Source organism: Cynocephalus volans, chromosome 9 (assembly GCF_027409185.1).
Source record: "Cynocephalus volans isolate mCynVol1 chromosome 9, mCynVol1.pri, whole genome shotgun sequence".
Taxonomy (NCBI): domain Eukaryota; kingdom Metazoa; phylum Chordata; class Mammalia; order Dermoptera; family Cynocephalidae; genus Cynocephalus; species Cynocephalus volans.
This window is the reverse complement of record NC_084468.1, coordinates 58,054,419-58,068,893: the sequence shown is the minus strand read 5'-3', so window position 1 is coordinate 58,068,893 and position 14,475 is coordinate 58,054,419. Positions and strand designations below refer to the sequence as shown.

Here is a 14,475-nt window from a genome sequence, read left to right as displayed (position 1 = left end):
TTTCTTTCAGGTTTGTTATCTACACACGTAATAAAACAAGCTGTATTAAATATATCAGATCTTTGTTTGAAAGTTCTAGAATGAGCATTCGTACTTGAGTAACACAGTTCAAGGTCTGACCTTTACACTTTCAAGTCCTAAAAACTTGATTTATGTTAAGTTAATCTAGGCATAATTAAGTTGAGAGAATAGCTTTGCACCAAGAAAACTCACAAAAGACTGATTTATAAATGAAACCGTCAATGTATCTCTGCTATATGAACAATTGTGTTCACAAATCAATTTTTATTTAACTTTTCTCATTAGAGTATTTGTGCACATCAAGATGGTGTATGAAAACAAAATTTTCAAATGGCAACGATCCCAGCACAATTAAAAACTGCCAAATTGGATTTAAACCTCATTGATACGTTTATATGCTCCTTCCATGACTAAAGCTATCTATTAAGAAATGATTAGGTTGATAAACAAGTATCTACAGGTTCATATCTGTTTCTTTGCTTATCCTTCATGAATAATGGTAGTTCAATTAATTACTTAAGGATCATCAATCTTGCTATTAATGGATAGGTTTTGGTGGAAGACAATGTTCTGTAAAGAAAACAGCAAAGAGAAGCAGATAGACAAGTGAAGATTTTAACCCACCTAGCCTTATTTTCCACAAGTACAAATCAAAGGCTTTACAAGATGATCTTTCATCATTACTAAATGGTCTTTCTAATCCCTATATGTACCATAATCCACCAGTTGCTCAAGCCTACAAGCTAGAAGTCAACCACACATGACCATCTGAGAGAGGATACTGCAATTATCTTCTGACAGCTTTTACCACATCTACTCTTGACTTTCAACAATCTATTCTCCAAAAAGAACCAACAGGATTTTTTTAAAATGTAAATGAGACTACATCATTCCTCAACTTAAAAACATCCAGTGGATTTCCTTATCACTTGAATAAAATCAAAGCACTTTATAATGACCTATAAGACACTCTAAAATCTGGTTTCTGCCTACCTCTCCAAACTCATCCACTGTTCTTCCCCCTGTGTCTTTTTTTTTTTTTTTTTTTCTTGGTCAGTCTTTTTTTTTGTTTGTTTGTTTTTTAATTTTTTTTTAAATTTTATTTTGTCGATATACATTGTGGCTGATTATTGCTCCCCATCACCAAAACCTCCCTCCCTTCTCCCTCCCCCCTCCCCCCCAACAATGTCCTTTCTGTTTGCTTGTCATATCAACTTCAAATAATTGTGGTTGTTATATCTTCTCCCCCCCCCCAGTTTGTGTGTGTGTGTGTGTGTGTGAATTTATATATTAATTTTTAGCTCCCACCAATAAGTGAGAACATGTGGTATTTCTCTTTCTGTGCCTGACTTGTTTCACTTAATATAATTCTCTCAAGGTCCATCCATGTTGTTGCAAATGGCAGTATTTCATTCGTTTTTATAGCTGAGTAGTATTCCATTGTGTAGATGTACCACATTTCCCGTATCCACTCATCTGATGATGGGCATTTGGGCTGGTTCCAACTCTTGGCTATTGTAAAGAGTGCTGCGATAAATATTGGGAAACAGGTATACCTTCGACTTGATGATTTCCATTCCTCTGGGTATATTCCCAACAGTGGGATAGCTGGGTCGTATGGTAGATCTATCTGCAATTGTTTGAGGAACCTCCATACCATTTTCCATAGAGGCTGCACCATTTTGCAGTCCCACCAACAATGTATGAGAGTTCCTTTTTCTCCGCAGCCTCGCCAGCATTTATCGTTCATAGTCTTTTGGATTTTAGCCATCCTAACTGTTCCCCCCGTGTCTTGACTGCATTCCATCTGGCCCGAGGCCTTGGGACACTGGCCTAAAACTTGTCTTTCTGATATTCTTCATGGCTGTCTCCTCATCAACCATGTCTCAGCCCAAACGGGTTGATCTCAAAAAAGCCTTCCCTAATGATCCCCTAGTAGTCTATTCCATTACCCTATTTTATTTTAATCACAGCCTTTATCACTCCTTGAAGTTTTTTATTTACTTGTTAATTTGTTTTGATCTTTTTCCTTCCCTGGAATTTAATACTCCTTTAGCAGGACCCTTATCTGTCTTGCTTACCACTTTATCTCCAGCATTTCAGATAAGGCCCAGCACATAGATGCTCAATAAACAATTGCTGAAGGGATTAATAAATGATATTTTGTGTGCCTTACAGCTCTAAAATTCAATAATTCTGTATTGAATTTCAGCTCGAATATGCTGTTTGTATATATTATTTCTTTCAAAATACTATAAATAGATTATATTTAAACGGTCAAAGAAAACTGTAATTGCAACCAAGTATTCTCAAGATGGTGTTTTCTCTTTTATTAGCCTAAATGGAATTGATGTAGCTCATATATTCTGTGCAGCTCATATATTCTGTTATTTCTAACTTTTTCCAGTAAAGTAAATCCACATGAATGGACTGTTAGCTTCGGAACAACAATCAAACCTCCGTTAATGAAAAGAAATGTCAAAAGAATTATTGTCCATGAGAGGTATCACTCCCCAGCAAGAGAGTATGACATTGCCGTTGTGCAGTTCTCTCCCAGAGTCACCTTTTCGGATGACATACGCCGGATTTGTTTGCCAGAAGCCTCTGCGTCCTTCCGACCAAATTCAACTGTCTACATCACAGGATTTGGAGCACTTTTCTATGGCGGTGGGTATCTCAGAAGAGTAAACAGAGCCCTAAACCCTAGTTAGTGCAGTGTGATTTAATTTCCATCAGTATTATCCTATCAGCCATTTCCACAAAGCTCGGTTGGATAAGTTAAGCCTTTTTTTTTTTTTTCTTTGCAAGTGACAGAGACTCAGCTAAAATTAACCAAAGCAGAAACAAAAACAAAAAACAGCTAATTTGGCCCTTGTAATTTGGAAGTCAAGAACTGTGATGAGTCTGGCTCCCGACACAGCCAGATTCAGGGGTTCTTATGACGCCATCGGACTCTGAATCTGTGTCTTTCTATCTCTTGGCCCTGCTTTCCCCTATGTTGGCTTCTTTCAGAGGGATTCTAGCGCCACATAGCGGCAAAGGTGGCCAACAACAACTCAAGGTTCAATCATTCTCCCCAGTAAACACAGAGGGAATACATTCCCCTTTCTTCACCAGAATCCCCATTCATCCCGAAAAAGCCTCTAATCATCCCAGCTTGTGTCCAGGGGTATTCAGATTGGCTTCCTAAACAAAATACTCTTATGCCCATGCAGCAAAATTTGTTTCAGCACTAAAGAGGCAAATTTAAGGGTGATCATGAATGAAAACGGAATAGAGATAAATCATCAATGCATTTTGCCCTTTCTAAAATCATTCAACTTGATATACTAACTTAATCTCCTAAGAAATAGTAACAATTTAGTTATAGGATGTTTTAGGCATTCTCAGTCAGGCACACTCTATATTCTATGATGTGGTCCAGATGAAAAAGGGCTTTCCAAGAATGACAAAACCCATTCACAGAACTCTATATAATTTTCTTAACAAACTGTAAAGAATAAGCTTTTAATTCCCAGTCTCCACTAAGGAACTAGGAATAACCTTTTGCTAAAGCAGCCAGGAATACAGATTTTTTTTCCAGATGTCCCATTTTGTTTTGTTCCATCTTATACAAGCTATGCATTGCTTTCTTTAGGATCATATTACCAATCACAGAAAATATTACCCATAATTTATTAATCCCAGTAGAGTAGAACAGCAGTCCTAACACCCACATCTGTACTCCCTCAGATGGGTTTTCTCCTAAGATAGGATTTGCAATCTCTGCTTCATAATGAAAGGAGGGACATCACAAATCCTTTGGCTTGGTGGGAAGAATCTTTTTTTTTTTTTTTTTTGCCAGGAGGTTGAGGTTAGCTGAGAAATACACCTGCCATAATGCTTTGTGAGTAGCAATAGAATCTGACGTTTACAGAACATTCCATTCAACAACAGTAGTATACACCCTCATTACAAGCACTTATAGATAACTCACCAAGACAGACCATATCCAGATCCATAAAACAAAACTTAAAAATTTAAAAGAATTGAAACCATACGAAGTATGTTCTCTGACCATAATGGAATTAAACTAGGAATCAGTAACAGAAATAAAAGAGGAAATTCTCCAAATGGTTAGAAATTAAACACACCTGTAAATAAAGAGAAAGTCCCTAAGAAAAATTTAAAATACATGAAAGTGAATGAAAATGAAAAATACGTATAGAGATGCATGCAGGATACTCCTAAAATATGAGGTTCTTTTAAGTTCATGGAAAAATAGAATTAAAAGATAATACACATTTTTCCTTGAACATTTTGAAGACCCCTCATAGTGTGAAGGGGGAAATTTATAGCAAATGCATTCATTATAAAAGAAAAAAGATCTAAAATTAATAATCTAAGTTCCCATTTCAAGAAATTAGAAGAGAGAAAAATAAACCTAAAACAAGCAGAAGAAAGGAAATAATAAAGAGTAGAAATGAATGAAATTAAATATAAGGAAATAATAAAGAAGATTAAGAAATAAAAAGCTGCTTCAATAAAATTAATACTTTGTAAGAAATGTCATGAAGCATTCCCACAGTAGATAAGATATATTCAGAGATGTCCAGAATTTATGGACTATGCTTTTATAACTTGAAATAAATTTATCAATTAGTTTGCTGAAAAGGTTATAAATTTACACTATCACCTGCAATATGTAGATTGTCAATTTCACCTTGCCCTTCTCAGCAATGGACATGAATTTTTTTAATTGATAATGTAGTAGGCAAAAAAAAAAAAAAAAAGTATTTAGAGGGCAGAATAACTTGAATAATCTCTTAGCACATTTCTGCATTTAACTCATTTTCTGAGCACTTTTAAATTTTATTAATATTATTTTTTTACATTATAGGATGTTGTTGTAGAGCAGTTGAGAGGGAGGGGGAAAGGGGAAGGAAATGAGATGGAAGAAAGTGGGGTGGGATTGAGGCCTGTGGCACCCCCCACATTCCCACAGGGGAGACCAGTGGGCTTCCAGTGGTGAGTTGGTTATTGCTGGGCTAGTTGAAGATGTCAGAGGGGTGTGGCAACAGCCCTCGCTCCCCGCCACCCCAGCTCAGGAACCCGGGGCCCTTCTTGCTGAGGTGTGCTGGTCATCACTGGGCTAGTTGAGCATGGGGAGGGGAGTGGACAAGGGCCTCACCCCTGACCACCCCAGCTCAGGAGAGCCCAGGTCACCTCCTGCGGTGGCTCAGTGGTCATCGCTGGAGTGGTTGCACTTGTCAGGGGGTGTGGCCAAGGCCCAAGGCCTCCATCCTTGGAACTTGTTGCAGGTGTCAAAGGGCATGGCTGAGGACCTCTGCCCTCCCCACTTCATGGCTTGGTAGCCCAGGGGACTTCTGGTCCTTGTAGGTGTTATAGATGTTCTTTGGTGAAATGAGACCTTTACTAGTTATCAAAGTTTGTCTCTGGTCGTGGGGACTTTGATTTTTCTTTCAATTCTGTGTTGGATTATTTGCTGTTCCCACCACTTAAACTCTGCACTGGAAGTAATTTGTTGTCCTTTGCTTACTTCTAAAATGGGGGAACTTCCTGTGGGGACTAGTACTTGAGCTCTCTGGTTGGGCTAAATTGTTGCTTTGCTGCTGGTTCCCTAGGGAAGGCTTTTGTGCAGCTCAGGTTTTAATGGTTGACTTTGGTACTTCTGGATCTGGTGAAATCTGGTGCACCTGGGTTGTGTAGAAACACTGGTCTGGGTCTGAGTCTTTGTCACCAAACTGCACCACTTGCAATTCAGTATTCCTGACTAGTCTCCTCTCAGTGGTACTGCACTGATTGGGGTGCAGATCAGCTGTCCTTGCTGTGCCCCAGTGTTCCCTCCATGGGCCCATCTCCCCCACCTCCTGTGCTCCAAAAACTTCCCATGGGACTGTTGTGGCTCCTCAGTCCTATGTGGGTCCACAGGAACGCTGTTGGTGGTACGGCTGGCTTGGGGCCCACCAAGTCCCTCTTCTCCCCTGCTGCCTCCAAGCAACTTCATCTGAAGGACACAGCTGTGGCTTTGGCCGCCTCTTGCTCCATGTGCTCAGCAGCTCCAGCCTTAAAGCAGCTGCAGCACAAAATGGTCAGACTGGTTTTTTCTTTCTCTCATCATGGCTTCTCCCACCTTTTTGAACTCTGTAGGTCTCTCCTCCTCTTCCCCTGAGCTCCAGCAGCCCCAGCTTGGCTGTCATTGCTTTCCAATAGTTGTAAATTGGTTGATTTGTGGGAGAGAGTGACACTGGGGACCATCTATTCCACCATCTTGACCAGAAGCTTCCTGAGCTCTTTAAAATGTGTTTGCAAACACCTCTCCAGAAATAAATCTTGAAATGGTCTTCTAAAGAAATTGGTGTCTATATTAATTTTGTATTACTGTGTAACAAATTACCAGAAACTTAAGAGCTAAAAACAGCATTTATTACTGTTTCACAGTTTTCCATGAGTCAGAAGTTCAGACACAGCTTAAGTCCTCTTCTCAGGGTCTCATAAAACTGCAGTCAAGGTGTCAGATGGGGTTGTGATGTCATCTGCTGCTCAAGGTTCTCTTCAAGCCCACTGGTTGCTGGAAGAATTCCATTTCTTGCAGGTGTAGACCACATGGCAGCTTGCTTCTCCACCACCATTAGAAAAGTATCTCAGGAAAGGCCCAAGCCCTCTTTGAAGAGGCTCACCTGATTAGGGCAGACCCATCTTGGATAATCTCCCTTTGATTAACTCAACGTCATACTGATTAGAGATTTTATTACACCTGCAAAGTTTCCTCTCCTTTGCCATCAAGCACAACCATCATATTCACATATCCTGCCCATACTGAATGGGAAAGGAATCACACAGGAATTTGGGGGATCATCCTAGAATTCTTCCAGCCACAGTGTCATGATTTCTCAACCAGTATATGGTTTGGTATAAAGAAACCTGATGTCTGTGCTATTCTTAGTTTTCTAGCTAGTCTGCCTGCCATAATATTGGCTTCTACAACTCAGGATCTAGTTTACAATCTGGAGCCCCCAATTGTAACACATAAGAAGTGAAATCATAGCCATTTAATGCCATTATGTATGCAAAAGCTCTCCATAAGATGTAAAGGATAAAATAAATGTGCGTAATTTTATAGTTATTCAGTTGAGCCAAGGGAGAAAACTATCTAAGCATGCAAAATTTCTGGGGACAATCTGGAATCCACAAAATGGAATGATGGAGCTGACCAGTTTGCTCAATTGGTTAGAGCACGGTGCTGATAACACCAAGGTCCAGGGTTTGATCCCTGTACAGTCCAGCAGGAAACAAAAACAAAAAGGAATAAACTCATGAAACTCATTGTTTTTAAAATAAAGGTACAAGAATTTTCCAGAAAAAGAAACCAAATGGTTTTCTTGCTTGTAGAGATATTTATAAAAATGTGACAAGACAATAATTATCCTTAAATGTTCCAGATTTTAACCAGAAATTCTTTTCTCTAGGAACTGTTAATATTAACCTCATTCTGTACTGACAACTTTAGTATGAAAAAGGTTAGGAAAAAACTCTGCTCACTTCATTCTCACTGAGGATGCTGACTGTAAATACTAAAATGACTGTTTTTCCTTAAGGGGAATCCCAAAATGATCTTCGAGAAGCCAGATTGAAAATCATAAGTGATGATGTGTGCAAGCAACCACAGGTGTATGGTGATGATATAAAATTTGGAATGTTTTGTGCCGGATATCTGGAAGGAATTTACGATGCCTGCAGGGTAAGTTGGAAAGATTATTTTGATATCACTAAGTTAAAAACTTTTATCTGGTCCAGGAAATATTCTGTGTTGTTTATGTTAGTACAAATACGGATATCATGTCAGCTTGAAAAAGTTACAAATGCAAATTTTACAGCACAAACATATTTTTAAATGTTTTATTAAGCAAAACGAAGTAAGCACAGAGTTTCTTTGATGCTACCAAACTAATCAAAAAAATTAAAATTTCTTCTTTGTATATTGATTGTACATATTTATGTGGTACAGTTCTATTCTAACACATATATACAATGTATAATGATCAAATCAGGGTAGTTAGCATATTCATCATTGTATAAATTTATCATTTTTTATGATGAGAACATTTGAGCTCCTCTGTTCCAACCATTTTAGAACTTACAATAAATTATTGTTAGTTATAGATGCCTAGCCCTACTGTAGACCACTAGAATTTATTTTTCCTATCTAGCTGTAATTTTGTGTCCATTTACCACCCTCTCACTTTCCCCCCAACCCCACCCTTCCCAGCATCTAGTAACTGTAATTCTACTCTCTACTTCTAAAAGTTCAACTTATTTTTCTGACAAGGGATTAATATCCAGAATATACAAGAAACTCAAACAATTTAACGGCAAATAATAATAATAATAATTTGATTTTAAAATGGGCAAATGACCTGAACAGACATTTCTCAAAAGAAGATATACAAATGGCCAACAGATACATGAAAAAATGCTCGACATCACTAATCATCAGGGAAATGCAAATCAAAACCACAATGAGATATCATCTCACCCCAGTTAGACTGGCTATTATCAAAAAACCAGAAAATAACAAATGCTGGCGAGGATGTGGAGAAAGGGGAACGCTTCTTATACACTGTTGGTGGGACTGTAAATTAATACAGCCATTATGGAAAACTGTATGAAGATTCCTCAAAAAACTAAAAATATAACTACTATATGAACCAGCAATCCCACTACTGGGTATTTATCCAAAGGAAAGAGAATTAGCATACCAAAGAGATATCTGCACCCCCATGTTTACTGCAGCACTATTTACAATAGCCAGGGTATGGATTCAACCTAGCTGTCCACTGACAGATGAATGGATAAAGAAAACATGGTATATAAACACAATGGAATATTACTTAGACATGAAAAAGAATGAAATCCTGTCATTTACAGCAACATGGATGAGCCTAGAAGACATTATGTTCATGAAATAAGTCAGGCACATAAAGATGAATACCACATGTTCTTACTTATATGTGGAATAAAAAAAAAAAAGTTAAAATTTCTTAGTAACCAGAAATCCAAAGATTAATAAAGCAAAGTTCTTTTCCTTAAAGGGTTCATATTCTAGAAAGGAAACAGTCATGTACACTAAACTATGAAGTGATGTTATAAATGATATAATGGAGGGCAAATATTTTTTTCCTTCAAGGGAACATTTTTGAAACAATATCAGAGAGATGATATTTAAATGAGGCCAGAAGAATAAATAGCACTTACCCAACTACAGAATAAGAAAAGAATATGATAGAAAAGAGAAGGAGCATAGCCAAAATTATGAAGACATAAAATCACAATTCATATCTGAGAGAATCCTAAATAATCTACTGGGTCTCGGCGTTAGAGGTGAGAGAACTACTTAACTCTGAGAATGTAGATTAGGCCATGCTGTGAATATTCCAGTGTCCTTCCCAGTGGCCTCCTCTGTCATCCAACATCTATCCAGCATGTGTATTTTCCAGCAAAGGCAGGAGTGTGTTTCTTCCTGGAGGCACTTGCATTTTAACATGAGATTCCTGAAAACTCCAAAGAGGTGACTCTACATGATGACACAATGGGAATGCTATTGATATCAGGTGGCAGAACACCCTTCCCAGAGTCCCTCAAACTGTATGACAGAGGCAACCTCTACTAGAAAAGGAACAGGGAGTTCTGTAGCCTATAGCTGGGCAGGAGCAGGACCTGGTACACAGCTAGGCTCAGTTGCCAAGAATGCAGAGACAAGGGACTCCAGTGAGAGCCGCACGCTGTGGGAAACAAGCGGAAAGTGGCAGCAGGAGTCTTGGAGCACACAGGATATGGGAATCCAGGCAAACCGTGAGATTGGTGATAAGGCTCAGAAAGGATTGGTGGCCATAGAGAGGCTTCCCTGGACTGGGGAGCAGAGATAGGATTCCTGCCTGACTGTGTAGGGGAGTAATAAGACAAAGCTCTATGTATAGAAAATTGGGGAAGTTATCAGGGAAGTGACTGAGGCACAAGGATCCAACACAGGGGTACAGTGATTATAGTTGGGGCAAATGGTGAAGGGCTTAGTCTGTCTGATAAAACAGAAGTTCAATCCACCAATATCAGCTTGACTTTTTTTTTTTTTTTTTGCTGTTTTTTGGTAGCTGGCCAGTACAGGGATCCAAACCCTTGACCTTGGTGTCATCAGCACCATGCTCTAACCAATTGACTTTCTCAAATTTACCAAATATTGATCTAGAACTCAGTAAATCCCTTCTTATGTATTCAGGATTGGTCCCAGAGTCTGCTGTGGGAGAAAAGAAGAGAGAGAGAGCACTTAGTTTTTCAACCAAAGGTCCAGCCAGGCAAGCCTCAAACACAATGACAAAAGGATAAGAATTGCTGAAACAAAAGCCAAAAACGAAGGGCTTTGACAGCTTAGTCCAGATCTGTGATTCTGCTGCTGTCTAGTTCAGTCAAGAGTTTACAAAAAGAAAGATCCCTAGTTATAACCATCACAGAGGCAGCAGCCACGCTGATTGGAAAGCTCTCCCAAGACAGCATTCAAAGTCATTTCAGAAAACAGCAGGTGGGTGTTTGCAACATTATTCTGGAGGACCCATAATTTAAATTCATGTAGTTGGGAACATAATGAATAGCAAAATTAATCCAGAATTATCCCTGATCATTGTTTTATTCATTCTAAGTCTCTTCGTTTATTCATGCAAAAAATGCCTAAGAACCCTACTATGTGCCATGTACCATATACTCAGGGTACTGGAAATACAATCATGAGCAAAAACCTGCATGGAACCTACTTTCAGGGAACTACTCTAGTGGACCAGATTTGCATGAATCAAAAAATTATGCTATAATGAAAAGAAGATAACTAAAAAAAAAGAATGTTTGGAAGGAAAAAGTCATGTTTCTACGAGTATACATGAGAAATGAACATGACTAGCAGGAGTGGAGCCGAAGGGTGACTGCAGCTTAGCTAGTACCTAGAAGAGAAGTAGGAGTTAACTAGGAAGACTGCACATGAGGATGGGGGTAGGGAGAATTCTAGGAACTGAAAGAAGACCGTGTGGTGGGACACAGAACGTGTGGGGCCCATGGTGCAGGGTGAGGCAGGAGAGTTGGTGTGAGGCCAGACTGTGCAGGGCCTACGAGCCACATTAAATATTTTGCTCTTTTTCCTAAGGGCAATGGAAAGCCATTATAAAGTTTAAATCAAGAGAATTTTGTTAAATAAGTTTATATTAAATTAGTTAATATGTGCAAAGCTCTCAAAACACTGTGTGGCTTACAGTAAGTACTAGTTAGATATTTGTTAAATTCAAGGGGTGGTAAAATCAAATTTGAATACTGTGAAAATCATCCTGGTCACAATATGGAGAAAATTTGGAGAAGAGCCATAGCAGATCAATCAGCACAGATTGCAAAAATCCAGGTGAAATATGGTAAGTTGGACTAAAAGGTGGCATAGAGACAGAGATAAATAGAGTTTTAGGAGGTAAAATTGATGAATGAAGGACAAGTTCCATATGGTTGGAAAGAGAGGGAGAAGTGCAGCAATATATATATAAATTTCTGGGTAAAAGAAATAAAGATAAAATAAATATCTGGCTTGAGTAACTGCAGAGATTGTGGTACCAATCAACAAGTTAAGGAAGCATGGCAAAGTCCCGATCCAGGAAGAGAGATCATGACTCCAAGTCAGCCATGTCAGGTTCGAGGTGCTTTGAGACACGCAAGTGAGTGTCTGCTGGACGTGTGCCCACTCCATTTCCTCATCTACAATGTCAGCTGACCTCCCACCCATTTACAGCCCAAGTTTTAGCTTGATTCCTACTTCTTTGTTGTGACAGCTTCTAGGCCCGTCCCCACTACATCCCTTGTCTCTGTCCTTTTGTATTATTAGCTGGGACCTTTGTTTGGCACTCACCATTTTCTGTCATGATGTAGCTGCTTGGTGCCCTTGTGCCTGCCTCTTCAGATAGGCAATAAGGACTGCAGAGGCTCCTTGGTCATTGAATTTTTCTTGAGTGATTGATTACTTAATTAAGAGGAGATGAGAATTAGCAAAGAAAAGAAAAAGAGAGGAAAGAGTAATACTATTGAGCCATAATCTGTCTATAATCTGTATAAACTCACAGTTTAAAAACGTACTGCAGATGACCTCAACAGAATCTATTGGGGTATTTGTTAAAAACACAGATCCTGGGGCCGACCCCGTGGCGCACTCGGGAGAGTGCGGCGCCCGCCGTGGGTTCGTATCCTATATAAGGATGGACGGTGCGCTTACTGGCTGAGCGCAGTGCGGCTGGTCACAAAAAGACAAAAAACAAACAAACAAAAAAAAACACAGATCCTGAATCCTACCCTCGGCCAACAGAATCTTCAGAAGTGGACATCAGAGATCTGCATTTACAAAACTCCCCACATGGTTTTTATTCACAATAAAGTTTGAATTTTGTGTTCAAACTCATTCTGCTACTTTCCAAAACCCACTAAAATTACTTTAAAGGAAGACAAAAGTAGAACAATCATTTTGAAAAATTGTTTTGCATTATCTACAAAACACAGCTTTTTGTATATCTACAAATTGCACTTAATTTTTTTTTTAAAGATATTAACCTATAAGAAATAAAAACGGGGCTGACCCTGTGGCTCACTCGGAAGAGTGCGGCACTGGGAGTGCCGAGGCCACGGGTTCGGATCCTATATAGGGCTGGCTGGTGCGCTCACTGGCTGAGCGCGGTGCAGTGACACCAAGCCAAGGGTTACGATCCCCTTATCCATCACAAAAAAAAAAAAGAAACAAACAAACAAACAAAAAGTAAGAAAGCTGGAAAGAGATTCCAAGAAAATTTTGAAAGAGGGAGAGAAGATAGAGGAGTTTTAACTGACTTAGCACAGGAGAGATTAATACATAAATGTCTTGGTTGGAGAGGGTATGGAATACCCGTTTTAAGTAAACATCAGCATCTTGAGAGATCACATAATGATGAAGGTTGGGACCAGGCGTGAGCTAGAAAATAGGCAGGAATGGTTAAAGACTTCACAAAGAGTACTTGGGACCCCCCATTTCTCTCTACCCTGAACAACCAGCTGAACAGTCCCTCCACTCTCACCTGTCAGCATCCCTCCCTCCAAACATATAAACTCTATGTTTTCTGTAGCAGTTGAATCTGAAGCCCTTAAACTCAGTTGCTCCAGACAGCAGAGAGCAGTGGGGAGTCATGTGGCTGAAAAGGTGGGGATAGTATAAAACAGCCCTCAACCTCTCCCCACGGCCTATCCCAAAGTGGTGCAGGCAGGTGAGTACCACTCCTGCAACTTTCTCCCAATGCAGATTTCAGAGTTCTTTTCTAGAGAAGCCCACAGTCTAGAGAAAAGACACACATACTGATTTCTGAGAGACTATCACCAGAATAAAGAACATTAGCCAAGAAGCCCCCTACCCACCTGTCTTAATCCATTTTGTGCTGCTATAACAGAGTACCTGAGACTGGATAATTTATATGGAACAGATATTTATTTGTTTCTTATAGTTCTAGAGGCTGGGAAGCTCAAGGTCAAGGTACTGCCTCTGGCAAGGGCCTTTTTGCTGCATCATCCCATGGCGGAAATGGAAGGTGGAAAAACAAGAGAACACAGAGAAAGGGAGGGAGAGAAATAGGGCTGAATTCATCTTTTTATCACTAACCCACTCCTCTGATAATGAATGGCATTAATCCATTCATGAGGGAAAAGTCCTCATGATCTAATCACCTTTTAAAAGTCCAGCCTCTCAACACTGTTACATTTGGGATTAAGTTTCTAACACATAAATTTTGGGGGGACACATTCTAATTATAGCATCACCCAACACACAAGGACAGAGCTTTCAATCTGGTCTCTAGAACCTTACTCTAAAACCAATCAAAGAGTAAGAATCAGCTCTGGAAATGTAGCAGTAATATAATAAAAATTTTACAAATCCAGTGGAAGAATTGGAAGATAAAATCAAGGAAATCTCTCAGAAAGAACAAAAAGACAAAGAGAAAGAAAATAACAAGAGAACTTTAAAAAATCAAATGAATAGGAATTCTGAAAATAGAAAACATGGGAGTACATTATTAAAGAAATAATAAAGAACATTTTTAGTTCTGAAGCTTATATATCTCCTATTGAAAAAGGGCCCAACTAGTGCTGGACACAATAAATGAGGAGGTTCTTTCCAACACACACCATTGTAAAATGTCCAAAGCTTAGGAATAAAGAGAACCACCTTAAAGCTTTGCAGGAAGAAGCATCAGACCCTCATAGAACTTCTCAACAGTAACACTAGAAGATAGGAAGACATTGGGAAATGTATTCAAAGGGAAAATGATATTGACCTAAACTCCAGCCCATGCAAATTAATTACCAAATGTTAGAGTAGAATAAGGACTTTAGACAAGCAATGACTCGCAAAAAATGTACCTC

At 39.1% G+C, this 14,475-nt stretch overlaps 1 protein-coding gene across 1 annotated transcript in view; it reads left to right on the top strand.

The window, feature by feature from the left end:
• LOC134385707 (transmembrane protease serine 11A-like) overlaps nucleotides 1-14,475 on the top strand; it is a 50,794-nt gene that overhangs the window by 34,089 nt on the left and 2,230 nt on the right. The window contains exons 7-8 of the mRNA XM_063107439.1: nucleotides 2,429-2,688; nucleotides 7,620-7,762. Coding sequence (XP_062963509.1) covers nucleotides 2,429-2,688; nucleotides 7,620-7,762 — 403 coding nt within the window. The remainder of the gene's footprint in view (nucleotides 1-2,428; nucleotides 2,689-7,619; nucleotides 7,763-14,475) is intronic.